Source organism: Haemorhous mexicanus, chromosome 1 (assembly GCF_027477595.1).
Source record: "Haemorhous mexicanus isolate bHaeMex1 chromosome 1, bHaeMex1.pri, whole genome shotgun sequence".
Lineage (NCBI taxonomy): Eukaryota > Metazoa > Chordata > Aves > Passeriformes > Fringillidae > Haemorhous > Haemorhous mexicanus.
Genome location: NC_082341.1, coordinates 124,240,265 through 124,267,545, shown reverse-complemented (window position 1 = coordinate 124,267,545; position 27,281 = coordinate 124,240,265). Strand labels below are relative to the sequence as shown.

General features: G+C 37.6%; 1 protein-coding gene across 2 annotated transcripts in view; it reads right to left on the bottom strand.

Annotated features, from left to right (window-relative positions):
* Positions 1-27,281, bottom strand: part of PREX2 (phosphatidylinositol-3,4,5-trisphosphate dependent Rac exchange factor 2) — a 170,199-nt gene that overhangs the window by 115,947 nt on the left and 26,971 nt on the right. For both annotated transcript variants that reach the window (XM_059861805.1, XM_059861795.1), the window contains 5 exons: positions 10,120-10,191; positions 9,922-10,044; positions 8,049-8,153; positions 5,233-5,334; positions 3,372-3,533 (listed from right to left, as the gene is read on the bottom strand). In XM_059861805.1, the coding sequence (XP_059717788.1) occupies positions 3,372-3,533; positions 5,233-5,334; positions 8,049-8,153; positions 9,922-10,044; positions 10,120-10,191 (564 nt within the window). The remainder of the gene's footprint in view (positions 1-3,371; positions 3,534-5,232; positions 5,335-8,048; positions 8,154-9,921; positions 10,045-10,119; positions 10,192-27,281) is intronic.

Below are 27,281 nucleotides of genomic sequence, written 5' to 3'. Positions count from 1 at the left end.
ATTATATTCAAAATCACCTTTCTTGAAACAGATGTTCCATCTTTTCCATGAATCTGTATTTTTATCATAATAAACACGAGCTTCATTTTATGACACTTAAGCATAGGAATTCAAGACATGCTTTGATCAGATTCTAAAAATAGTCTTTATTTTTTTCCCTTTCCTTCTAGTTGGGGCCAAGCAATGTGCTAAGCATTTCCTTCTGGAAGGAAATCTCCAACAAGTTTGCCTCTTTATTTTCAGCATTGCAGAAAACCAGATGTTTACTTAATTAAATCCACTCTCAAACATTGCATTCATGAAGTTTTTTTTTTTTTGTAGTTGTTGTTGGGAATCCTTCAAAACACTGTTAACTCATGAACATGCTCTGGAATTCTCACCATTTCAAGGACTAACCTTATACTATGTCTGAAAAAGATGCACATCTTAAGATCAAGGCAATTCTGCCATTTTTTTGCAATTTTTTTTGCAATTTTGTGCACCCTGTGGTTGCCATATGATATCAAACCTGATCAGCTAAAATACAATAAACACCACATAAGTCTACTGAGAGCATCCTATTTTAAGACAATGGCACTCTTTCAGAGTTCAAGCACACATGAAACCCTAAAATGAAATCTAGGAAGAGGGGAGGTGGAAAAAATAAAACAAAAAACCAAAAAAACAACCCACCAAGGATGGTAGGAAATTACTTTGTTACAGAGTAGAGAATACATTCTGAGCACAGGGAGAATAAGTCTGTTTCAAATGTTTATGCCCATACTGTTGCCATTCCTTCTTTATTGTTACCTTTGCTCATTAACACATTTCCAAAATATTTCCATATTTCCTACCAGATGTTTTACCTAGAATTCAGAAGAAACTTAATGCAGCAAAGTGCATTCCCTGTTCAGGGATAGAGGTTTGAGAACAGTAAGTTCTTAACCAACTTATATGACTAATAATGCATTGAGTTAATAATACTGTAACTTTATACTTGAGTGTGTTCATTAAGAAGGATTTGAAAAATATCTATGACTCAGACATTGGAAGCAAGAAGAAGAATTTTAATCACTGTAGTGCAGTAGAAAATTTAATTGAAAAGTTAAAAATATGAGAAGGAATAAAGTGGTGATAGACAATAAGGATTATTTAGCAAATTTCCTTGCCATAAAGTATTGAGCACTTAACTTGCAATTGCTTCTATTATAAGGTTATCACACAAACATTTCCAATGCATTTAAATGTACAGACACACTCACCTTCCTAAGTTACTGCTGATGACAGCAACTTCAAGCTAATGACAAGAAGAAACACGTTTTCACCTAGTCTGAAGTAGGAGCTGTTAAGTGATGTTGACTAGACCTCCTCTCAATTCAAACATTTAGAATTTTACTTTATATTAGTCCTCTCTTTTTTAAAATCCTACAAACAATACAGCAGCATTTGCTTTGAATTACTTTCTTTAATTTCAGATAGAAGGTTACAAATAAGTGTAGAGAGTTGTGTCTGAATATGGACCAGCAATTATATCACTTTCTACTTGCTAAAATTCCTTCTCATGATGCACAGTGAATTTTAGTGGTATTTCATAGTGACCATCCTGTACCAAAACATTACAGTGCACTGAGCTCCAGCATGAGATGACTTGCCAGAAATGGAAAAGCAGTTCTTGAAAATGCCTCTACACAAGGAAAAAAATACCTGAAGTGAAACATTTCAAATCACTCAATGCACTGAAGAAACATGAAGAATTTTGATTAAAGTAAAATTAGTCACTTAATCCACATTTAGAATGAACCAAATCTTCCTACACTACTCAATTAACAACAAACCAAAGGTTTGCTAAAGTCCACTGATCAGGAGATTTCACATGGAGCATACAGGAAATAATTATGTGGTGTCATGGGTAGTGTTTAGGGGGGGGTCTTTGTTCAGATCTATGCTCCTTTCAGGCAGTGGCTAGTTCTGCTGAATCCTTCTGGATGACAGGGGAAAGCTAAATCCAGGACTGCAGAACCAGGGCACATCCTTAGGCACAGCAAAGTTCAAGAAACAGCAGGTACAGTACAATCAGGAGGTGTAGGGAGGGAAAAGAGCCATGCACAAACTATTTCTTATTTCTGCTTTTTTACCTACTACTACAAATATCTACTTAAAAGTTGTCTATTCTAGTCAATTGTTATTTTTGTCTCTTCTAGTCAATTGTTATTTGTCAGACTTCAGTTAAAGTTCACACAGGTCTGTCTTGAGGCTTTCTTTGCTTCAGTGTCCCATCTGTGTCCCATCCACATCCCTAACCCTTCCTTTCCTAGGCCATACAAAGGAAATTTCCCACTATATAGACTGAGGTCTTTTAGAACCAGACTAACATGCAACAAACACATTTTTCTTGCTACATCTCCTAGTCTGCAAGCCTTCCACAAAGCTTAGAGAGATAAAAACCTCTTTCTCCAGTTCTTAAGGAGCTTTCTCAGGAAGAGAAGTAGCATATTTGAGCAAAGCATTCAAAAAAGCAAAGTATTGCTTCCATGTTGAAATCTGCCTCTTAAAAAGCCTGTGTCTTTTTGGCTTTTTAAGTCAGTTTTGAATATGTTACACTGTTTGCTTTATGTTTCTTTCATTGAAACTTCATTTGTGTTGCCTTCCGTCCCAGTGCAGTCAGTTCAGACACATCAATACAAAACGACAAAGGGAATTTAAAGATAACACTCTTACCTGCACCTGCCTTTCCATATGAACTAATTATAGTGCTCATTATAGTTCAAAAGGAAGATTTTGGTGCTACAACTACTTGATCTTTTTGTTTTCTTGGGGAAAGTGTGGCTCTTCTGGTTACTACTTAAAATTCTAACTCAGAACCACATCTATGGTTACTTCATAAAACTTGGCTGGACCACTAAAGTTCTTCCATTTGCAAACCATTAAAAGCCCCACAAATCTCACATAGATTCCATTGAATATGTTTAAATTACTTTAGCTCACCCAGTATCAAGAGACTTCCAACAAGCTCACAAAAACTTACAGGCTCAACACTTAACCAGTAATAAACAATAAACAAAATATTTTTCAACCAGACAAAGTGCTGCTAGGCTGCTAGTAAAATAAAATCAGCATTTAAATTAGGATTTATAAATGTGTCTGTGTGCACAGATACATGTTAATACAAATGCTAAATAACTATCCTCCCTTGAAGTCTGCTATTTCATACAGCATTGCTCAGTCATGGATGACTTAATTTACAGAGTAAATCTCAAAAGCTGTGACTTCACAAAACTGTGGACTTGACAGAACCTCAGGATCACAAAAACAGTGCAACCCATACTTGTGGAAAGCTGTTACTCCCACCTCAACACAGAAACCAACAAATCTTATGACAGTAATGACAGTACCTCCCATCCTTCAACGTGAGACTGCCATTCTTCCAAAAATTCTAATTTTTCCATTTGTCTCTTGGCCTCATTTATGTTGGAACAGACAGCTTTCATGGCCTGGAGAGCTTCCATTAGGGCTGCATAGTCACTGTGCTTCCTTGGAGTCCGCTTCAGTAATTCCTATTTAGACATAGAAAAAGGAGGGGAAAAGAAAAGGAAAAAAATAAAAGAAAAAAAAAGAAACCAGTCTTTGATCTCTAAAGGTCCTTTACAGGAGACTTAAACCAAACCAGCATACAAAAAGAAAATAGCCAGTCTTCTCTTCTACTAAGCAGAAAAGTAGTAACCCTTCTAAAATGGTCCTAGTAGGACAGTAAAACTCAAGAGTAATTTATTATTAACAATAAATAATCATCATGACTTTGGAAGAAGTTTGCATTTCAGCTACTTTCTCCTCCAACAATGTTTCTTCCTGTTGAGCTTTGGGGTTTGGGTTTGTTTGTTTTTCACATTCTGCAGGATACAACAGTTCAAGAGCAAGGATAACAATTCTGCTTAAAAAACCAGTAGATCGCTCATGTCAAAATTAACACCTGCCTTTCCTGCAGCTCAGGGCAGAAAACACATTCCTTTAGCTCCACACTGTTGTTCAACCTCAGGCAATGCAGCAAAGCAGTGAACAATAGCTTAGGTGACTCACTGATTTCAGATGTACTGGCAGCCATGCTGATAAACAAAAGTGGAGCCACCAGCATTTGTTTGAGATTTCCCATCTCAAGCTACCAACTCCCCATTTACAGCTGGGCTGACTGAGAACAGCCTTCAGCAAAGCCCTAACCCTGCTGCCACCACACCCTGTATTTAAATATTCTTAATATATTCATTTCATGGCTCTAGAGTAATTAATTAGTCATTTTTCCCTGTTTTATCTGTATGCCTTTCAGAAATAGAATAGAAAAATAATTTCAAAATAGACCAAGGGAACTGTAAAGCCACAGCTATCTCGGTTGACTCACTCCTCATTGTAATGATTATTTTTTAATCTGTTTTAAAAACTTTTTTATTCTAACCTGTTTCTTACTAGATTTTTTATGTCATATGCCTCACACCTGGCAACTTTGCAGATCAACACTCACACATGCATTGTGAAAAATACTGTCCAATAGTAATTTTTCAGGTAGCTTTTAGAGTAGAATCTGCCCTGGTTTTCCTCTCAGAGTTTGGAACAACAAGCAAAACAAGATCTTAATTTGTAAAGCAGCAATTTGCTTAAAATACTTGCTTTCTTGTATATTATTTCCTAAGAGGATAAATTACAAATCCAGATGTTTGAATATCTAATGTTTATCACCACAATAAGATTTTTCAATTATTTAAGCTATCACAATATAATAACAATAAACATAATTGTACATAAAACCATCTACAGCACCTTACTGCTACTCCACAGTTTTTCTTGTGAAAAAATCCATTAATATTTTTCATTTTCAGTTTGCTGATGGAAAATTAGCATCATCAAAGTACACCACCAGCAAACTCTGCTATCCCAAGCACTTTAAGCAAGGGCACAATTGAACCCAGCTGAAATTAGTCTCATTAAACTCTCCCAAATGGCTCACTTCTGCCCAACAATGAGGAGGCAACCTTACAACTACAAGCAGAACAGAGCTAATCATCTCAATCCAGCCAAGCTCCTCAGTTCTTTTAATACTGATGTCAGAAGACTTGCCACCAGTTTAATGGGAGCAAGGCTGGGTCCAATATCTTAATAAAGAGATAATTCACTGCAGAGAAAGATTGTTCCTGGGGTTCAGAAACATGCTTAGCAACCAGTTTTATACAGGAAGTATAAAGTCCTCAATAAAAATCTTGTGAGTACCTTCAAAAGAAGGGGATACTTGCATATTCTCTGTATTGGTGTCACGAGATATCCCTCCAGAGGTACGTCTGTGTTCTTGCGTCCTCCAAGGAGCATGCAGTTCTGGAGTGGGAACAGGTTCACAAATTATTGGAAAATCCCAAGAAAATTATCAGAAATAAAGACAAGGGCATAGGTATGCAGCAGTGTTTGGCTAAAGTAGACACAAACTGTGTAAATATATATATAAGGAGGGGGTCTGCAAGACTGTCAAAAGTACAGGCTTGAACACATGCACAGGCTATCACTCATGACAAGGAAGCCAAAAAGTCAGAATGCAGGCCCATCACATTAGTACCTTCTTCATCTAGTCTGATGTAGGGGACTGTATTTCTTAAAGTTTGAAACTAAAAGACAGTAAAAAGATTGCTCAACATATGCTTTCAGACTTCAGCAAGCAAAAATAAAATATTTCAGGGTGACCACTATAGCTGTTGCTGTTTCTAAAAAGTGTTTGCAGTATTAAGTAGTATCAAAGATGGTTTGAATGTTTGAATATGGCCATCCTAATACACACCTCAAAAAAACCCGTGCTCTATTTTCATACTTCTATATTTAAATTTGATGTGCAATGAATAAAATATCCTGAAGTTATGGGCAAAAGGCTATTAAAAAGTTTCAACAAGACGTCTGATTATGGAAGCAGAGAGTAAATTAAACATTTGGGTGGAAGTACCCAACAAAAGTAGCTGAGAGAGAGAAAAGAATAAGGGCTTTTGGGGATAAGAAAACACATACAGCACATCACAGCAAATATTTGGAATTGCTGGAATTAAAGTGTAAGTACAAAAAGACCTAAAGTAATGATGACAATTATTTTATGGAGAGATCAGAAGGAATTGTGATGCAATGGCATGAGATTATCTCAGCTTCAAAGTACAAGTTGTCTAAACTGAGGACACAAAACAAAGGCAGTTTAAGACAGCCAGATGAGATGTTGACACAGGCCACAGATCTGGATGCAGACACATTGTTGATGGAACAGAGCTGCACAACTGGCTGGCCACCCAACACACACCTATCCTACAACCAGTGCTGCTAGGGGATCTCCACACCCACTCTGAAGTCTCTGCTTTGTACTCATGCTTAACCAGCTTCTGTCTTATCCTAAAGGATGCTTTAACCTAAAGGATTTCACTTCCAAACACAAAAGCTTTACTGATAAAGTCCAAGTAAGATAATGGCAATGCAGACTACAGTTGCTGTAACAACTGCCTCTAAACTCAAAGCCTCAAAAGTTCTGGTTTCTGCTCCCAGTAATTTATAGATAACCACAGCTCTAATGACTCTGATGACATGAACCCTTTGGTGTGCTCAGAAGGCTCTGACTGTGCTTTCAAATCATGCCCTAAATCCATGAGAAACCCAAACCAGATGAGAAAGCCCTCTGCATGTGCCCCAGAGCACCTAAAACAGACACACCATGAACTGCCAAAATGGCACACGGCACACTTGGCTTCCTGTGTCACAAAACAAGCTCTTTGCCATCTTTCTCCAGAGTATTTTGCTTTTGGCCTCTGTAGTCAGCATTCACCCTTTCTTTTTGAGTCTGGCCATGTTGCTCCCAATACAAGAACCACATGTCCCCAGTCCAGGACAAAGTGAAAGATACTGTGTCAACCACTGAGGAAAAATAGGACAATTTTTGAAGCAGTTTTTAACTGTGAATAACCATTTCGGTGTAAGAGATTCTCAGCAAAAAGGCAGATGGTGCCTCCTGTCACACAGTATCTCCTACAATAAGGAAATTCCCACACTGCTCATTAACTTGGCTGTAAGTAAGTGCAGCTGGGGAGTCAGATCTGGTATCTTTCAAAGCATCAGTATGATGCAACAGGACTTTACCAAGAACTCTGTCAACAGCAGTAGTGGAACCCTACTGCATGCTAAAAATTATTAATAAAATTACCTGAAGACTTGTGATACTGTCAGCATTGGCAGAATCTTTTTTTCTCAAACACATCTGTGATGCTTTGCTGAAAGGGTCATTTGTTCTCCAGTCCCAAAACACAATGATCAAATCTGATCACTCCAAAATTTGATAGCATATCCACGGACACTCGCTCAGGTATTTTAGTTTCAATATAGTAGACTACTCATTTCAAAGCTGACCTTTTTACCACAAGACACCATGGAGGAAACAGAAAAATCATTCCACACTGAATCCTGTTTTTAAACAACTAAAGTGAACTATTAGCAAACTCAGTACTTACATGAAAATTTGTTTTGCTGTTGAAAAACCATGAGGACTATATCACACCTAACATTTTCAAACCACTCCTTACTTGTCTTATAAAGTGAAAGACTACTTTTGGAGCTGTTTCTTTCACCTTGGATTAAGTCAGCATCTAAGATTCGAATGGCTACTCTATGATCCATAACAAAAGATTCTTCTGTCTGCAACAGCACTGGCTACAGTAACAGAATGGGGACCTCCCTTCAGAAGTTCTGCTGAGTTCTCCGGCTCCTTTCTACAATTCCTTTCCCTATCCCTCCTCATCTATTTTTTCCTATTCTTTGTCCTTTCTAGAGAATCACACCCTTGCATCCTGGCCAGTATGTTCAAGGTACACTGCCTAATTCTGTATTATCCACAGATCCAAGCACAGCAGTGAAAATATGATTTAACCACTCTCTTCCTCTGGAAACACCATCTCCACCTAAAATTGTCTGCTAACCACTTGCAGGTGCACTTGTACTTGTTACATGGTGGAAGTGAAGAAAAAAAAACAATCTAAAAAATATGAAGTTAGAACACCAGTTCAAAGTTTATTTACCAACAGAAATGTCCGCACTGTTCTTATTTTGTTCAGATCAAGAAGAACTTTCTGTGCCTTCTCGTGGTTACTGCAGTACTCATCATAGATACGGAATTTCTCTTTCTGCAGATACAAAAAGAGACATTGTTTTCCACTTGTCATTTTGATTTTTTTTAATTAATAAAACATGGAATGAACCTTTTGCAAAGCTAATATGGCCTTCATTCTAGAAAGTCAGCTCTTCTTCATACACTTATTATTTGAGGTCTAGCCACAAATTATGAACAGTCTGGAAGCACCACTTGGGAATTTCAAACACAAATTCATAGAAAACAAGGTTGAAAGGGACCTCAAGGATCATCTGGTCCAACCTTTCTTGGCAAGAGCATGGTCTAGACAAGATGCCCAGAATCCTGCCCATGGAATCTTAAATGTGTCCAATGCTGACGAATACATCACTTCCCTGGGGAGATTATTCCAGTGGCTGATTGTTCTCACTGTGAAATTTTTTCTCTGGTGTCCAACTAGAATTTCACCGGGAGAAACTTGCACCCATTACCCCTCCTATGATCCAAGTGATTCTGTAAAATGGGAGTCTCCATCTTTGTAGCCACCTTTTAAATACTGGAACATAGTGATAAAGTCTCATTTAAGCCTTCTTTTCTCAAGTCAGTTCTCTCAGGCAGCCACATGGAACACTTCCCCTGATCATCCTTGTGGCTCTTCTCTTAAACCTGTCCAGACTGTCCACATCTCTTTTGTACAGCAGGGACCACAACTGAACACAGAATTCCTGTGTGGCCTAACAAACACTGAGCAGACAGTGATAATGATCTCTTTATCTCTGCTGGTGATGCTCTAACTGTTGCAACCCAGCATGCTCTTGGCTTTATTTTTTTTGTCACAGCTGCACACTGTTCAATCCTATTGAGATGGTGGTCCACCAGGACATTGAGGTCCCTTTCCACAGAGCTGAGCCCCAGCTCAGCTCTGTGGAAAGGATAGATACCAGCCTGTGCTGCACTCCCACAAACACACAGGATAAAAACATACATGAAGAAAATGGAAAATGAATGGCTAATCTGTTGACATTATTACCCAATTTGCTGCTAACACTTGTTTTCAAATACGATCCATTTTTCTGCAAAGTTAAAAACTGATGTTACTCAACCTCTGTAAATTGTTTCCACTAACCATTAATAGATTTCTCCTGCCACAACGAATAATTAAAGACTTAACAAACAAATGGGACTCTAACCAGAGATAACAATGAAACCTGGACTTTTTGTTAGGTCTACAACTCAAAGCAAACCTATCTGTCTTCATTTTGCAAAACTCTGTAACAGTAACATCCTTGTTTTGCTCCAACAGGAAAAATAATACTCCTAGAAACCAATTACTACAGGACATACAAACACACTTGTTTGTAGAGGTACTACAGTTGTTGGAAATAAAATATCTTCACAATCTAGAACCATGGAGGCATTTGATCCAGTATACACAATTCTTTACTAAATATACACATTTTTGCATAGCATTAAGGGGGAACAAAAAGATAGTACTACTCTTGCTGCATGCAACCTTGTACCTCATCTAACACATAGGAACAGCTTTGCCCAAGTGCAGGGCTCAGTTTGTCAGCCTGAGCTGATCCGGTGGATATAAAAATGATGAAACACCAGAAGTGTCATTTAATATGTTCTTTCTTCACTGTCCTCCCATCTCTTTTTTTTTTCTTGGACATGACAGTAACCAAGAGATGAACTTCATTACGCAATCAAGTCATATTTAGGCTTCATGACCATGTTCACTTATCATCATTATAGTAATTAATAAAAGCAAAAAATAAAAGAAAGATGTGAAAAAAAGGCTGGAATAGAAGATAGCATACATAATTCAGAAAGCAGGTTCCAACTTCATGCTGTGCATTAGGTTCTGGCTGTAAACAGTCCTCCACAAGGGACAGGAAGTTTTTGTGAACTGCAAGAATATCTTCAATATTTGAAAACAACATCTGCAAAAGAATAAAACATACGTAAGTGAAACATCAGATACAAAACAGAAGAAAAAATGCAATTAGGAGACTAACCTTAACTGTTTCTTCTGTGACATTTTTATCCACTTTAGCTGCAGCACATTGGATCATTCGGTGAAGAAAAGCCTGCTCGAAACAAGACAAATAAGGAAAAAGTTATTTCAGGAAGACTTGAACAACTTCTGGCATGTTATGCTTTAATTTGTTTCCCTAACTAGATATAGAGCCACATCAGAATATTATTCAGAATCTAAAACAAGCTCTTTATTTATAAATCATTTGGTAGCCCTGTTATTCTAACATGATAGAAAGACCTATCTACACAATGTTAAAAAGAGTAAAATATTATTGAAGCTGAGAAACTGAACATTCTGTGAAGTACCACTTCCATCCTGCACTCCTATTACAATCAAGAGAAAAATGTATTAATTTTCAAAATCTCACTCTATTACTTTACAAACTGAGCACAAGACAAGCCAAAATAAGATGCTAATTTCCAAATAAAACTAATCAGGAAATACTATTATGTCATGTAACATTTACCATAGCAACCAAAAGTCAGATTTCAGACATATTAATAATCAAACTTATTGCAAAGTAAATTGGCTTAAACAACAGTCAGCTGCACCTGGTTTTGATTAATGAAAACTCTTCTGTCTTCCCTCCCCAAGAACCTAATCCCCAGTGATCAAATTGGAAGTTAGTAATACCACCAATGAAATACCAAAATTTTAAGTTTTCTTTTATTTTACATTCAAGAACTGGACATAAAAAGATGTGTACAGTAAGCAATTCCTAAAGAAATAAATATCTCAAGTACAAAGAGCATAATTAAATTTTATTAATTCATTTCATTGCAAAGATATTGGTATGTCCTAAAAAGTATCTACAAACTGTAGACTAAAATCTTACATTGATAATTCTTCACACAGGCATGCATATTCTTCAGTCATTAAAACCTGGCACCATGAGTGCACAAATGTCATGTCTTTCATAACCATTTAGCTCCGAGTCACTGTGCATTGTACGCTGTACATGAGCTCATCTAAATTCTGGCGTGGTGCAAATTCCATAAAAGAGGCAATAAATAACCCCTGTGTGGAAAGATAGCAGTCACAGCAGCCCTTTTTGCCCTCTGCTGGGACTGAAACATTTTCATTCCCAAGCAATGCTCCCTTCTCTGCTGAAGAGGACTATGTAACTGGCATTACACATTTTTATTACTGAAGAGTCAAATCTAGTTATCCAGGACATAAACTGAATTAAGTTTGGAATACTGCCAGCACACTGTATGTTTCCTATCGCTCTCTACAACGATGTAGATTTTCTAGTTCATTAAACCCGTCCTTTTCCTGACTATTTGTGCTTTCTTTTTAATGTTTTACTGGTGCTAAAAAAATGCCATTAACTCATTTGTAGCAGTTAACTGATGGTGGACGACAGCCCTTTACATCATTCCTTGCTAAGAATATCCCCAGGGGTTATGGCAAATTTGCTGCATATATTATCTGCACAACCAATCCCACAAAGAGTGAAAGCCTGCACGACTCTTAGTTAAATTTTGGAAGTTTTCACTTAACCATGCAACACCATTAAATATGCTTCAGAATTGAAGAGGAAAAAATAATTAAAATAACTACCCCTGAAACTCACATCTATTTTTACTATCTGTAATATCTCTCTGTTCACATTATTTCCCCACAGACCAAACAGACTACTCATCTGCACTTATGTTATCTAAGAAGATCTTCATTTCCTGTAACTCTGAAGGAAGGTGAACATTGAGCTGGCTGATAGTGAAGCTAAGAAGGAACTGAAAGCTGAAGCATTATTTATTCCCAAGTGATTCAAGATGCTAGATGGGAGTCAGGAGGTCAAGAAGAGAATATATCAGCTGCAATAAACAGTTGTCCAAGCAGCACTGTCCCAGACATCACATCTGCAGAGGTTATCAGAAAATAAACCCAGGAAAATCCAAACTTTTGCAGAGCCCAGACACAAATCACTAATTAAGGTAGGGAGGCCTGGGACCACTTCAGTCCCTTCCTGCAACTTCTTGGAAGCCCCTGTAATATTTTGCTGCACTCATTCTGCAGGGGTAGTGTAGTCATGAGGCCAGATTTTCCCCTAAGATTGCCACACATTCACAGCATCATAGAATCATGGAATGGCCTACGTGTTGGAAGGGACCTGAAAAACGATCTAGTCCCAATTCTCCTGCCATGGGCAGAGACACCTTCCATTAGACCAGGCTGCTCAGTGCTCCACTGTTCTCCCGATCAATGCAGATTTGCTTCCTGAAAAAAATCATTGTGCTACGTCTCAAAATCAATACATGTGACAATTTGAATTTTTCAAGCACTTATATGAAGTTCTACAAACTGCACATATTGCAAAATAATTGGAATAATTCACATCTCCTAGAAGAGTAGTGTTAGGAGAATTCAGGGAAGCACAGGTAGGGATGGATGTGTCTACCTCCAAGGCTGACCCCTGGCAGACTTCACCTGTGGAGTGAATAATGCAAAGCATTGATGAAACCCAGGTTTCCAGGACATAAATTCCCTTATTAATTCCCTTCCTGGAGCACAGAGACACCACAGATTCCACACACATAACACCTCTGCACTAGTACTGTGCCAGGGAGAATGGACAGCCATCATCAGGCAAGAGGATGAAGAAGTAATTGCTTTTTTTGCAGTGTAAAATAAACTCAATCCAGCACTGCAACTATGAAATGACTAATGTCTCTAAACTCATATAAACACACAGGTCTCAGGGAGGGCTGACTACTCAAAAAAATCTCCAGAATTATTTAAGCATCAACCGAGGACAACCATTAGCATTTCTGAAAAAAATTAGTAGACAGAGAAAAAGCAGGTAATTTGCAGACACAGCTGTAAGGAGGACCCCAGCACAGAAATTACAGACTTGAAAAGGAAAATATATAAGGATGGACAGAAACTACTCAGGAGCTGTCAGTTCTTCAGTTAATGGAAAGAAATAATTATATAAACTTTTGAAAACATATGCATAAGTTCTAATTAACCATACAAAAAACACATCTCTAAAAATAAAGAAGTAGAATGGACATCTCAGCCAATTTACAATTCACTAAAGAAATGAACACATAAAAACAAACAAACAAACAAAAAAAAACTAAAAAAAAACATACCCCAAAAAACCCAAAGAAGTCAGGAACTCCTCTGAAATAGCACTGACTCCCCTCTAAAACTTTTACCGCTACTTCAAGTATGAGACTCCAAGTCCACACTCATTATTGAGCCCCACATTTTATGAAGGAGCAAAGCAATTACAAATTGCAAGGAAACAATAGGATAGATCCTGTTCCTGGACTGACCAAACAGCTGTAGGAATCAATGGTCGTACATGATTTCCATGCTTACAAAAAAACAACAAAAATCACTAAAGTGAAAAATCAGTTCAAACCTAATACAGTTACATCAAACATGCATGTCAGTAAATCATGACTCATCTGTGTTTACTGGATTACATTACATCTTGCTGAGTTTACTTCAATTATTCATCTACATTAGTGTAGAAGTTTCACAGCACTACAAAAAACACAAAGAACAAATAAATAAATAACATCTCGGGGCACTCCAGGACCCCAGAGCAATGTCACCTAGATGGATCCTCAACTTTCTCAAAGCTTTTCAAGTGGATTCCAGAGTTTCCCTTAGCTTCCTTTCAGTTCCTAATTTTCTAAAATAACAGCAAAGACATCCTCTAGATTTCACTTTGTGCCACCAGCATTCTATCCACCTTGCTATAGTATAGGGATTCAACCCTCCAGCACAGCAGACAGCGATTCCTGGCACACTCTGCCAGCCAGACTTTTGGTGATTTCTCTTTAAAGAGATCTCCATGCAACATTTCAGAGCAGCAACTTGGCTGGCTACCATAAAGAGCAGTCGAAATTTCAAAGACCAGAGGAAAAGCAAATATAAAGGAGGATGATTGTTACTCACATTAAGAAAACAACACCCAGTTTTGTTTGTCAGTTTTTAGACCTGTTTATGGAAAACCCTGTCACTCTAGGAATATTCTTGAGTCACTCAGAGTGCCATAACTCCTGCCTCCACAAAGCTTGGCATTCAAATTACAAACCTAAACTTTCTAAAGCATCCTCCCAGAAACTTCAGTAGCACAAAATGGCATCTGCATGAGCAGTGCATATCTGCTTTGGAGAAGAAATGCCCCAAAATACTGATAAAACTCTAAATATGAAGAGTCACATGGTAAGAAATTTTATGATCTTTACAAGTCTGACAAACTTGCAGACAAAAACATGGGGTTCCAACTAACTCCTTTGGCATACGGGAGCAACTACATAGAAAATATATAAGACAACAGTTTAGTGCTAAATTTCCCTGACTCCATTCAGGTCCTATTGGGAACATAAAAATGCCTCTATTTTTGGCCGTGACTCAGGGTCCCTGTACTATGGTGGTGCAGAGAAGAGTAATTCTCTTCTACCTTTGAAAAATGTGGTAAAAAATAATTTGGAGATGATTCCATGCTAATAAAAGCAATGAAGCTAATTACACACTTTGTTCATCTTACCTGTGAACTGTTACAGACTTTCTCTACTATCCCCTGGGCGAATTCCTTTACCCTTTCTTTGCCTTTGCAGTAACACAATACGGGAAGCAACAGGCATGAAAATGAAACCATAAACCAGGGAAAACCCAAATTCAGAGAATTATAAAAGAATTTGTTTGTGATGACAAATAAATAATAATGGTTTTGCCTGTCTGCTGATCAGCTGCCATTTTGTGATGCAGCATTTTTTTACAGAGAACACACGCTGGGTTCCTGTTATGGGGATTTTGACTTCTGGTCTTATCAAAATAAGAGTTGCATTGTTTGTTGTTTGGTGGGGTTTCTTTCTTGATAGTTGTTCTATGTTTTGTTGGAAAAAAAAACAAAACAAAAAGCTACCACTGCTACAGATAGCACAAGGAGCTGCCAACAACACAAATGACTCCTCTGACATCTGGAATGAAATCAGGGAAAACAAAGAAGTCTGCCTGCAGAAGACTCCCAGGGCACAAAGAGTTTTCACCTCCTTTACAGATAAAAATCCAGATATTATGTCAGAGCTCCTGGATCACAAAAGATATGTAACTATCTTTCTGAAAGTAATAATCTTACTTGGGATTAAGCCTATAAATAAATATTGGGTTTTATCTAAAAAAAAAAAATAAATAATTAGTTATTTTTTCCCCATCAGAATTCTTTTAACAGCATTTCTACCCTTAAATCTACACTGCCACAAACAAAACCAAGGTGAACTGCAAAAAACATGTGTAGGAAATTACCTTATTAAAAATACACATTTTCACTTTAGGAAAACCAGTTCAAGTGAAGTGCTCAACCTATCATAAAGCCTTCTGAATAAAGCTAGCTAGCTGTTATGGACATTAAAATTGAACACAGTTTTATTTTGCAGTTTCAAAAACAAAATCCTGTAAAGGGACCCACTATAAGGAAAACCCTTCTGTGTCTATGATAATAACCTCATCCTCACAAATTTAGAAATACAAATATAAAATATGTATAGTTTCTATGTTCTCTCTTTACATTCTTAATGAAACTGTAGGCATCTGGATTGTGGAAAATATTTTGGTCTGTTCACAATATTCCAAATGATCCTAGAGAGAACATGAAGATCTATACTTGGGAAGAAAACTGCTCTCTGTCATAGCTGACTAGCCTAATTCAGTTCACAGGCATCGAGGTAGTATTTAGCACAGCAGTTTTGCACACTATAATTAATGCACATCAGATTCCAAGTCCCAGAAGAACACCAAGCCAGTTTTGTTGAAGCACTTTTGTTTGATTTCGCCACAAGGAGGAAAAACACAAAAATCAATAGAGAAGGCTCCAGCAGCAGTAGCAGCTGTGGCAAACACTGTGTTCCTACCCTCCTCTTCCCATTAACCTGTGCCAGCAGCAGTGGCAGTAGCTGCTCAGGCTGGCTTCTGCTACTGAACAAAAGACTCTTCTTCTCTCTCCAGTGATTCACCAGCTGAGGCACCACCTGTTTCTCCCATCTTGCCTGCAGGACTGGATGAATCACAACCAGCAGCGAGAGCATCAGCCAAGGTCAGATACATTCCTTCTCCCTGCTGTACCTAGAGCAACTTTCAAAGCTGGCATCATATTCCAGAGCTTGTAAGTGCAGAGGGAATAGATGGGCAACATCTGCAATGTTTTCTGTTCTAGCGATAATTTCTTTTCGCAACCTACCAAACAATCCACTTCTCCATTCATCTGATCCTAAGGGGCAACAGTCTGTCTCAAAGAGCATCCCTGACTTAAAGTAAACATGAATTCATAAGTATACATGCAAATAAAGAAATTAATGCTTTGAAAAAATATGTATCTTCATAATATTTTCATGCATTATTAATATGATGACACATTTTGGGATAATCAACCCATTCTCCATCATGCATCTTTTTTTTTTTCTCTATCATATAAGAAAATTTCTAAGAGTAGAGCAAAAAAAAACCTTTCCTCATCCTTCCTTCAACCCCCAATCACCTCTTCTGCATTTTGTGGTCACTGACAATATTTTTCTACTTTTTACTGGACATAATGCTCTTTCTTTCCTGCACTGTGAGTCTTTTAAGTCAGTTCCCTTCTTTGACAAGGAAGCACCCTCTAAACTCATGCTCCCCACCTCTGAAGTCACCTGAGCTTTCACTTTTGATCCCTTCCTTCCTTTCAGCTCCATTGCAGACGAAAGTAAGAGATTTATAGTCAAAGTCCAGTTCCACACAGCCAGGCAGGATGTCCGATGTCTCCACCCTCTTCCTTGCACTGAAGCCATTCTCAAAAAGATTTAGTACAACCTTTTCCTGACCCAGTTCAGAAGACATCTATTCCTTTTCTTCCCAGATGTCAAGAATCCTGCCACTAAAATAAGGATATCTAGTATCCTCATTTTGGAAACCTTCTGAGGACTAGCTGTGCTCTTGCTGCTCAGCAGAAGTTTGGTGGACGAGTAACGGTGGAGGCACTCGCACACTTGCAGCTGGGATCATTCCAAATCTCACCAAATCAGAGGCTGAGGTCTGGCTGGCTCACACATGCTCCTGTGATCTGATACCACATACAGCAAACTTCTAGAAGATCATCTAAATTTTTGCTTAATTAAAACATTGCTTAACCAGCTTTAGTAAAAGGCCATATACTGGCAGAAGAGATGTACCCCCACCTGCAAGATAAGCAGAAGGCAGTTTTATGTGACATGGGTTGCTGCTAACCAAGCCTTAATCCCATTAAAAAACACAAACAGGTTACATTCCAATCACCAAGAGGGGTTCTGGAAGGCAAAAAAAGAGATTGGACTGTGAATTTCTGAACAGTCTGTTGGGATTGCAACAAATCACCAAACAAGAGGCATCCATATCAATAAACAAAATGCTTCCAGCATGCCAAGATTCCTCTGAATTACATTTTGAAGATTTTTTTTGACAAAAAAGATACTATGTATTAAAAAACATTCACATGTATGTGGAATTCCCAGTGGCATTGCATCCTATGGTTCTGCTGGTGTATGTCATGAAGTGAATAATGTACTGCTAATCACATAACTGATCTTGTATCACTCAAGTCAAAATGGAAAAGAAATTACATCTACCATACAGCTTACTCCTCATAAAAGTCAGCTGTTTCCTGAATTTATAGAACACTAGGTTCTTGGTAGGAAACTCTAGTGAATTCAGCTGTGTCCACTACTAGCAAACCAAAACAAGAATCTAGGAAACCTCATAACAAGTGTACATCTGGAAGTAACAGTATGTTCCTGTTATATTGCAGTCATAATTAGAAAAGAATTCGTACGTTTGAAACCTCATACTACAGTTTCTGCTTCTTTCATGCAAGAATATCTTTCTCTGTTCAATTTGGGAAAAAAAATCTTGAATTTTTATTCAGTTTTTACTCACAAAATTAGGATATCCCTAAAGACTTGTTTTAAGAGGAGAAGACCAGTTCGGAAGAATTCAACATTCCTAGAATATTTTTGAGACAACTCTTCAATTCTACATGACAAATTTTATTTGTTTAAATAAATCAGTAATTTCAGGAAGTGTAAAAGATGAGAAATACGTGAGAGGACAAGATGAGAAACACATTTGTCAAAAATTACCCCTCCAAAAGAATTATTTAGATTTTCCGGTTCATTTTAAGAAATAATAGTTTGAAATTTCAAAAATATTACAAGAAAGTCATCCTCTGTACATCTCCTATATCCTTCTAAAGTCCATTAACATGTTTGAAGACCAGTGTGAGTCTTTTCTGGCTCAAAAATATCCACTAGAATTAAGAAAGCCATGATCTTTATCACTTATTATGAAGAGGAAACCTGAAAAAACATATAACATCTCCACTTTCAGAATTTAAGTATTAATCCCTATTGTATCTAAATAAGGGAGGAAAGTTGCACCAATGAAAAGAAACTATTTGGTCCTCCATGATTAATGCAGCTTATAAAAAACAAACAAATGTTTTTACATATAAACTGAGGACACTTGAAAATACTGACAGGCAATCATAATGGAAGCCCACCAACCCCTTTTTACATGCTCAGTTTTCAACACAACACTTTTTTTTCTAATATTGGAATGCACAGTCCTTAATTATGCAGTTATTTAATGTTTAATATGGCTAGATGCTAATTAGGAGTTAGAATGCTTGAGAGAGTTAAAATTTTCATTTTCAGAGTTGTATAAATAAAATGTGCTCCCAAACACTGCTCATTGCCAGTTCTGGCTGCCATTTGCATTTGCACACACGTGCCAAGAGAAACACGAAGGAAGGAAGAATATGAAACAGCAGTTTTCTTCCCCAGCTTCAGTTCTTTGCAAAGCCTGCAGGGAAGCTGTTCTGAGTATAAAACTTCTAGAAAATGCTTGCTCCTGATCATAGAAAAAAAGCTGAACCGTCCCATTTTAGTTCTTTCCCATCAGTAACAATCAGAACACTTCCCTACGTAAGGAAACATGTCTTGGAGAATTCCTATTGCTTGCCATTTAAACAGGTCCACGCTTGCATACACTCATATGCAATGATGCCTCAGTGTCTGCAACCATCATTTAATCAACACTGCAGCATGTTATAAGTATTTAATGTTTTTAAACTTGAACCAAAACTTTCATTTATTATACAAATAACAAAATAAATAAAGGAGAAAACTACTAATTTCTGAAATTTAGATGCCAATGTTAGTTGTCTTAACTCCATTCCAAAAAGAAAACAATAAATAAAAATTTAAATTATTTTACACGCAGTTTCATACAAACAAAAAATTGTTATATGTCTCCATTCTCTATCCTGAGCTGGTCTCATCAATTGCCAACTGCCCACATGGTTTTGAACCAATGCCCATGAAAAAGCAATAATTAATAATATTTTTTTTACTGTATTTGATTCATGCGATACTTCAACTGTGCAATTCAAGAATCTTTTCTTTATTGGTTTGATAACTATTAAAAAGAGTAGATGGTAAAAAACTATAGCCCTCTTTTTCCTTTATGCTATATATAAAGCAAATATCTACACATCTGTACATCTGCTGCACATTAATTATACCACAGGATATTTACATGCTAATCACCATTTACATCCATCAAAGAGGTTCCACATCTTGAAGGATACAATGATCACTGAGTACATGGTTTTAGAAAACTAAATGGAGCATCTTAATATCCAGAATATACTGTGAACCCCATTTGAATTTATTCACATTAGCTGGATCGTCTTACTGTCAAACAAATTCCTAATTTCAAGAAATAAGGACCAGGATTCTACATGCATGCTAGGGAGAAATAACCCCTCACTCATTCAAAGGCTATACTTCTCTCACTGGTCCTTTCCCTTCTCCTTTTGCTATTCAAGCACAGACTTTTTTTTTGTCTTATGTATGACAGGTTTATGGCCTGTCTTTGGCTTTGATGAGTTCCCAGCATAATTGCACAACACACTGCCCTGTCTGGGAAGCACGTGTTCCTGAGGAACACAGACTGCATGGCTGTTCTTGCCCTTTTCATTCATTTTTATAGGGAAACAGAAGACAAAACCTGATTGCAATATCATTTGCTTTGCCTTCTTAGTGAAATTTTTGTTCCAATGTTAGGACCCTAAGATGACACAGTTTTTTATTAACTTTTCCTGTAATAAGAGCATCATTCCTTTAGGCTGTAATCAAAAGCTTTAAACCATCCTCTGGCTGAAGCCGAGAGAAGTAGAGATTTTTTTTTATCATATTAAACCTGTGAAAATAGTACAAAAAAACTGTCAGGCCCAGTCAGTCCATGGGAACAGTCTGAAGGGCCACTATTTAAATTAAAAGGAGAATATTCAGCAGTCACAGCATCCTGCAAACCACCCTCCTCGCCAGACCACTTGCACCATAACTGCAGCCAAGGACAAACAGAGCACACTGGTGGCAGATGCCATCTGTAAATACTCAAACAGAGTTTGACAGCACTGAATACTACTCATACCAGGACACACTGCTGCTTACCAAAACACCCACGTTGATTCCACAGACTGAACTCTCACTAAGTCTTTCTACATAAGGTTACATGAGGAAATGGAACATTTTTTAATTCGAACTTTTTACTTCATGCATTAATTTTTTGTAAACAACATCCCTTCTGTTCCCATTCTCCTAAGTCAAAAAAAGAATTGTCTAAACCATTCAAAGATCCAGATACCAGATTTCTAAGAACAACACAAGAGAACAATGATGTTAGTGGGACCAGGAAATCAATAAACCATAAATAAATATAAAATAATGTTTTATAGCATCTTCAATAGTTCTGGATCCTGCAGTCCATGCTTCCTCTGGATGAGGAAATGACGTCTCTGCAGGTTTTCCTTGTTTCCATAATAGACTACTGTAATTTGCCACACAGGGGCCAGCCAAAGGCATTGCACTTGCAGATAATGAGCCACGCAGAGGCTCATCTGCTGGGCAACAATAAAAGCTACTGTGATCACAGCCTCATTTCTGGACTACAAGGTGTTGCTTCTCCACTAGGAAGCCTGACTTATCCCTTTTAAGGAACAGGTTATGGGTGGCACAGGTTATGGATGGCACAACTCATCCAAGCCGTGGGACCACCCGAATATATTGGCAGAGATGGCCTGGGAATGAAGGTAAAATAGCCTCAGGAGCAGATCCACAGCTATGGAGTAGCTTTAAGAAGAGACCCAACATCAAGATCAAGTTTCAAAGTCTTCAGTCCCTTCATCATCCTGACAGAAACACCTTCACCTTCCTTCTTCCCTTAGATCCTACACATAGGAATGAGAGGGAGGCAAGCAAGCAGTGAGGTCAGGGCAAGATGCTCTCTCCACTAACACTATTCCAGGTGTTCAGTTCTCACAATTATATCACAAATTAATGAAGAAAAAATTGCAGGAAGATGCGTTCACTTTAAATTATGAAGCACAAGCCCAGACAAGTAACTAATACTTCACACATGCAAATGAAGCAGACACTACACTAACTAATTCTGTCAGAAGGAAGACAAGAAAGAAAAGCAGCTTGCATCGTCTTTCAGGCTTTATCTCATTTTCTCCAAACTGCCTGTTAAAAATTACTAATTGCTAAACTTTGATTTTTTCCAGCAGCATGTGAAAGAAACTGGGATAAGAACAGAGGGAGGTTGCCAAATCCACAGTTAGAAACTTTCCACAGGCTTTTTTTTTTCTTTTTTTTTTTTTTTAGAAAAAAACAGGGTTTCATTTCAAAATATTTTTCTAGCCTCTTCTACTGTGAAGATTGCAGTGCAATAATTTACAGAATGGATGCTATCTCTATAGATAAACAAAACCATCATTCACAAGAGATTTGACCTTAACCCTCTGTCCTAAAATAGTATGGCCAATTACATAGCAGCAGCAGCCCACATCCTTAAAATATCTTTGACTGAATTATGGAACTAAGTTCTCGTCTTGACTTCTCAAGTTTGCTAGAGACTGCAACTAACTAAAAGAATAAAATATACAACTAAAACAAACAGCGATGTTTGTCAGAAAATAAATTCCAGCAACTAAGTGGTGAACAGAAGAATGCACTCTTGAATTCATTGCTCTTGTTAAAAAGAAGAGCTCGAAAAAATGCACAAACTGAACTTATCATTACATCAACTTAAGCAATAAACTAAAAGCTTCCAGGAAGTTTATCATCCTGTTTGCTGACTATAATTTGGCTTGTTTTGTTTGGATACCATGTTCCTGTTCCTTCCACTCATGTCCTCCAAATCAGGCAAAAGCACTGGAACCTCACTGCCTATACTCCAAACACTTACCCAGCCCATATATTTTGTGTTATAGGGCAGAAAGAACTCCCTACCTTCCCTCAAATCTCAAAACTGTGGCTCATTTGGCTAGAGAGGGGTAACAAAAACATAAGTCAAAAAGTATCCTAAACATACTGGGCATTTACTGACCCAAGCCAGTGCAAACATTTAGGTAACAGGATGTTAGTTTGATACATTTTCATTTAAAGAGAAAAATCACTGTGGGTCCCACAAACAAGAAGATTTAATGTTTACAAGAAGACCACCATTTGTCGGATGTTATGATATATTTTAATCCTATTTTTAGCATCATTTTTATGGAATTTCCTTTCCATTAATACTCTACCAGAATTACCAGCAACAAATGTGCAGAAGAGCACAAAGCCAAAATACAATGTCAGCACTAATATCATCACTATCATTTCTGTGACAAGAATAACTCATTGATGACCAACATGGTATACTGCTCACTACATAAACGATATTTTCCTGTAACTTAAGCGTTGTTTTTAAAAAGCTGTTCTAAGTCTGGAATAGCAGGGTTATACCTATCACACAAAACAACAGAAAAACTTAAATCTTACCCATTAATTTATAAGCCCTCTCTCGATGATCAAAGTAACAACTTTTGAAATTACAATAGTCATCAAAGAAAATTATGCTCCCTTTTGTATTAATCTGCTGAACAACGTGAGTTCAAACATTAGCATGAGCTAAAAACTAATTTGGTATTAGGGAACATTTCCTTTTCTCCTTTGCAGTCTCTGTCATAATCTACAAAGCACAGTAAGCACACATCACATTTTACTCTCTGTGTAATGAAACTCAGCATCCAGGACTAATAAGAGTGAACTATTAAGAGTTATCAAACTAAGGAGTTTGATAACATGCCAATATTGCACAGAACCCTTTCGATCCCTGAGTGGACAGGTATCCATATAAAACAGAAATACAACAACCATTGCAACAGAAAAGCCTTCTAGAGATGCCTTCAGTCGTGTTAACGACATTATGACAAGGCCTTAGAGCACAGAGCTGTCCCACCTGAGGGTGGAAACTTCCAGATGAAGAAAGTTTCAAGGAGGAACACAGGTCAAAGGATTCCTTCTGGAAGCACCGTAAAGCTCGTCTCATTTTCCGAAAGGATGGCTGACATCCAGATATTGTTTTTCAACTATCCTTTCAGACAGCAAGGACACTTCTTTTTCACTGTCATTCAAAGAAATAAACCAAAGGAAAAGAGCACAATTTCCTGTCTATTTTTAAAAATCAGAGTTCACCTAAGGAACAAAGGTGGGTGGAGGACCCAACACTACTGTGTCCTTCTAGACAAGAGTAAGTGCACGGAAGTAGGCAAGATTTAGAGCAATCAGATCGTGCTCAAATAAATAAGCCAGATAATAAGCCAAATAATTTTTTTAAAAAATTCTAAAAAAAAGTCTCCATGTGCAGAAAAGGTGGGCCAAACTGAAGCCAAATCCCCAGTGAAAACAGAGCTGCTCTTGGCTGAGCTATGCCTTAGGAGCTCAATACATCAACACACTTTTTGAGGGCAGTGCAAGGAGTATTTGGAGGATTTAATGGCCAAAGCCATTTCCTGGTCATGTAGTATTATCAAGTATTGGTGTACTTTCAAACAGAAAGGGCCTTGGGCCTTTTTCACGAGCTATAGCATGAAAAGGATCAGATCAGCAGCAAGATCAGACAGACAAGTCAGGTAGAAATACCCTGTCTGTCACATAGCCTGCGTGTAAATGGGCAAAAGGGAATGGCATGGCTTTATACAAATATCTACCTGTGCAACAAACTATGTTCAAGGAAGCAGGACTAAGTCATTCTCTAAATACCTCACAATAATCTGTATTTTTTATTTTCACTTCCCAAACCGGACATGAATTTCAACAGATTTCATAACGTGCTCCCTTTCAGCAAATGGATACATATATTATAACTGCACAGTGTCTCTTTTTGTCAAATTTCTTCTGTACGTGAAAAATTCCCGCAGCAAAATTCTGGATTACAGCATACTGTGAAACCAGAAGGGTTTCTGAATGTACCTTGCACAAGTTTCAATGCAGTGTTGTCAGTCTGGCAGCTACCCCAAAGCTACTTGACATTCTTCATTGAAGCAGCATGCAAAGATCTGAAAATTTCTCAAACTAAGGAACAAGCAAAGAAATTACTCCTGCTCCTTCACAATCAGATTCTTACATGGTCACCCCATCATATCATATCAGGGAATTAAATGAGAACAAATAATAAAACAAATCTTTCTTCTTCCTGAACTGTTCATCATTCATTGGAACTAAATGGACACTTTCATTCCTCTCACGGTAAAGGAGAAAAATAAAAGACCTGATTGCTTACTGAATTTGCTCTGTTCTGTTCATTTCCTTGTTAATGTAGGAACTGAGGCAAAGTTTTGCTCGTATGTCTAAAAGAGTGAGAATTCCATGATTTAGATCTAACTCTTAAAGTTCACATCTGGTGTCCCATGGCCTCCTTTCTAGGAACAAACCAGACTACTGTTTTTTCATGGGATGATACAATATAGTACAGGACGGGCAGATTTGGCCTCCTAAGGTCCGAAACCTCTTCTGTATTCAGTGGGAAGTCACTACATAAGGCTGATCATGGTAATTCATAGCCTGTGAGCTTGCTGAGCTATGGGCTATTTAAAACTTTTTTAGATTAGGCAGCAGAATTTTGTAATTCTGATAAATTAATGAAGTCTGAATGAGCTTGACCTGCAGTACTGAACCAGTGGGTTCAATGTCCATGTGACAGGTCCTGCGATCTCCAGAAGAAAACGTATCAGCAGTTCCTTCAGGTTATTCGGTCTCAAATTTTCCAGTCTGTAAAATCTGCCCAAAGGTCTGATGTGTCTAGTTTTTGAGATTCCTGAGCACTAGAGACAAGCCAAGTAGACACAATCCTTCCAGCTCCTATGTTTAGACTACGTATGTGCTTTTCAACCCCCATGAACGCAAATGGATTAATTTCTGACCACAGGAAAACATCCGCAGCTTTACTGTTTGTGTCTGTTTGGAGCGAGTGCTGCAACAACTTTGATGGGCAGGAGGACCTACATGTTTGCTTTTGCATTAATTCCATGAAGCAAGTCCTGCTCTCACCAAGGAACTGCATGCCTAGTCACTGATTTTTGGCAAAAAATTGACTTTGCAAACTGATAACGGTCTTTTCAATGTTTATCCTGCAACAAATTCTGTTTATTGACCACTTTATGAATAAATCAAATCGGATGTTGCTAAAGCTGACTTTTCACTGTGTGTATGCATAAAGGATTACCAGTGTAAAGGGCTCTGTCAGCAGTCTGCACACTCACAGGAGCTGATAAAGAGTCAAATACATCGACTGTTATCAGATCCACTACCATGCTAAATAAAATCAACACTCTTTAAGCACAAAATAACAACAGGACTTCTAGCAATTTAATAGTGACCTGGAACTTCCAAGAAAGACAAACACCTGTGTAACAACAACAAAGACTTCAGGAGCCCAGAGCAGACTTCCTACCTAGTCAGATATTTAAGTCTAAGAAATAATAATCATTAAGCACTTTCTTTAGAATTCTCTTATATAAGATAAAGAACTCTTCATCAGTCAGTTTGAATAAGCCTTCCAAAGAAGTAAATGGTACAAGGAGGCAGAAAAAATGGCTATGGATGGGACATTAGTATAATACCCTCTATGACAAAACCCAAAATATGCAAGTGGAATATTTCCTAACTAGCTAAATCAAACCTACATGGAGGCTAGATTGTCAGATTATACAGATTGCAAAAGCCCTGTTTGAAATGAGGAGGCCCTATAGGTAAAACTAGTCAGCCTATGATTTAACTGATGCATAATTAGGAGGGTATTTTGTTCAAGGTTTTTGATTTTCTAGTACTGTCATCATTGTATATAACAGGTTTGTGTCCTTGTTTGGCCTTCCTAACAAGTTACAAATTCCACCTGCATGGTTCAGTCCTACTCCTGTAGATCTCATGCTATCAGATGAACCTCGGGTGAAAACAACTGAATTCAGCCACATATTTTCAACAAATGCCATGTTAGCCATTTAAAGTATGTTATCTGTATGATGTTATGCCAGACTACAGTAAACAAAAAGTAAAGCGTCAGTGCTAGATTTTGTTAGAATATTTGCACCCTGACACAAATGAACTGAACAGTAAGGCTTTTTTGGAATTTGGTTTAGATGGCTATGATAATTTTAAAACATGTTTTAAAGTTTCTTCACATGATTCCAAGGACCTGACTGGGTTCTTACTGGGTTTGAACTTCATGATCAAGCTGCTTTGCTAATTTGGTATACTGGTCATTCACCTCTAGAAAGGACAGAATCTCTTACTGAAATATACTCTTCAAATGTGAGCTGTCAGCCAAGTTTGCAAGGCAAAATCCAGCATCAATATTTTACTCTTTTTCCTTATCCATAGGACTGTATGCTAAAGATATCAGATTCCAGTCTCCAAAGCCCATAAAACTGCTGGTTAATTAGATTTTTGGGATGCACAATGCACTGCTTTTTCCATATAATTTAATATAGTATTTTGAGTGACCCTCAGTAATCTAACTAGCACGTTACTACCTTTTTCCCCCCATCAAAACACATTGAACTGTATAAGCTTTCAAGTTCCGACACTTTCTTCTACACTCTATAAAAACAAAACCCTGACAAACATTTCACTCAATCTCACTCACAGGGTTAAAAAAAGGAAAAAAGGAAAGACCTGGAGAAAGCAGCCAGAACAATAAGGATGTGCTGATGCAAGCAGGAACTCAACCCCTTTTTTCCATGTTAGAAGAACAAGAACATTCCTCTCAAAGAAGCTTTAGGTCAGA